The sequence below is a fragment of the Cariama cristata genome, unplaced genomic scaffold (assembly GCF_000690535.1).
Source record: "Cariama cristata isolate BGI_N322 unplaced genomic scaffold, ASM69053v1 scaffold29334, whole genome shotgun sequence".
Classification (NCBI taxonomy): Eukaryota; Metazoa; Chordata; class Aves; order Cariamiformes; family Cariamidae; genus Cariama; species Cariama cristata.
In genome coordinates, this window is record NW_009613939.1 from 2,727 (window position 1) to 4,514 (window position 1,788).

At 57.6% G+C, this 1,788-nt stretch overlaps 1 protein-coding gene across 1 annotated transcript in view; it reads left to right on the forward strand.

The window, feature by feature from the left end:
* LOC104160962 (ras/Rap GTPase-activating protein SynGAP-like) overlaps nucleotides 1-1,403 on the forward strand; it is a gene marked incomplete at both ends in the record, with an annotated part of 4,060 nt that extends 2,657 nt beyond the window's left edge. Inside the window, 2 exons of the mRNA XM_009699226.1 lie at nucleotides 8-244; nucleotides 1,202-1,403. Of these exons, the coding sequence (XP_009697528.1) occupies nucleotides 8-244; nucleotides 1,202-1,403 (439 nt within the window). The remainder of the gene's footprint in view (nucleotides 1-7; nucleotides 245-1,201) is intronic.
* Nucleotides 1,404-1,788: the final 385 nt, after the last annotated feature.

A 1,788-nucleotide genomic window follows, 5' to 3' on the forward strand; every position in this document is an offset into this window, starting at 1 on the left:
CATGCAGCGTGTGCCCACGGGAGCTGAAGGAGGTCTTTGCCTCATGGCGGCTGCGATGTGCCGAGCGGGGTCGCGAGGACATCGCCGACCGGTTGATCAGCGCCTCCCTCTTCCTGCGGTTCCTCTGCCCTGCCGTGATGTCCCCCAGCCTCTTCGGCCTCATGCAGGAGTACCCCGACGAGCAAACCGCCCGTACCCTCACCCTCATCGCCAAGGTCATCCAGAACCTGGCCAACTTCACCAAGTGAGCGCCCAGCCAGCACGGAGGAGGGAGGGGGGGTGGTGGATGACGGTGGTCAGGCGGGGGGAGGAGGATGGAGGGATGGTGGAGGGAAGGTGGATCCATAGGTCTGTGGGTGGATGGACGGCTGGATTCCATGGGTGGATGGAGAGTTGATGGATGGGTGAGTTGATGGATGGACAGGAGATGGATAGATGGACAAGAAGGTGGATGGATGAGTTGATGGCTGATGGGTGGAAGATGGATGAGTTGACAGATGGCTGAGTTGGAAGGGAGATGGACAGATGGAGATAAGAGGGATGGGCGAGTTGATAGATGATGGGTGTAAAATAGATGGGTTGACGGACAGAAGATGAAGGGATGAGTTGATGGCTGGACAGAAGGTAGAAAATGGGTGGATGAGTGTGGATAGATGGAAGGTGGCTAGATGGACAGAAGGTGAATGTGTGGACAGAAGATGGAGGAATGAGTTGAGGGATGGACAGAAGATGGATAGATAGAAAATGGACGGATGAGTTGATGGACAGATGAGTATAGGAGATGAACAGAAGGTGGATGAGTTGGTGGAAAATGAGTGAGCTGATGGGTGGGAGGTGGTGGATGGAGGGAAGATGGCTGCCCAGAAGATGGCTAGATGGATGGAAGGTGGGAAGATGAGTCGATGGCTGTGAGGGATGGATGAGTTGGGTGGACTGATGAGTTGGATGGATGAGTTTGGTGGGCAGAAGGATGGATGGATGAATGGATTTATGGATGGATGGATGGAAGGAAGGAAGGATGATGGGTGGATAAATTGGTGGATGGAGAACAAACAGACAACAGAGCTGGATGAAGGCCAGACCTGGCTTTACAAAGGGCCGCCTGGAAGCTGGATGGACAGAGGGTGGTGGGCAAGGCCGGTGGGGGGCACAACAGCCATTGCGGGGGCCAGCGCAGACCCTGCTGAGCACCTGCCCGCAGGTTTGGCAGCAAGGAGGAGTACATGGCCTTCATGAACGAGTTCCTGGAGCTGGAGTGGACCAGCATGCAGCAGTTCCTCTACGAGATCTCCAACCTGGACACCCTCACCAACAGCACCAGCTTCGAGGGCTACATCGACCTGGGCCGCGAGCTCTCCACCCTGCACGCCCTCCTCTGGGAGGTCATGTCCCAGCTCAGCAAGGTACCCCAGCCACCTGGGACCCCCATGGCAGGGGGAGGGGGGTCACCTGGACACCTGGGTCCTCTCTTGGGTGACAATAAGGGGCATGGCCCCCTCAGTTCTCCCTGGGGGAGGTTTTGGGGTCCTGGACAGCTGGGTGCCCCTGGAGGGGTGTTTTGGGGTTCCATCCATGCCTGCCCCCCCAAGGGGAGGTCATTGGGGTCCCATCCACCCATGTCCCACCATGGGAGGTCATTGAGGTCCCATCTACTTGTGCTCCTCTAGGGAATGTTAGTGAGGTCCCATCCACCCATGTCTTCCCAGGGAAGGTTATTGGGGTCCCATCCACCCCACCCCCCCAAGGGGAGGTCATTGGAGTCCCATCCACCCATGTCCCACCATGGGA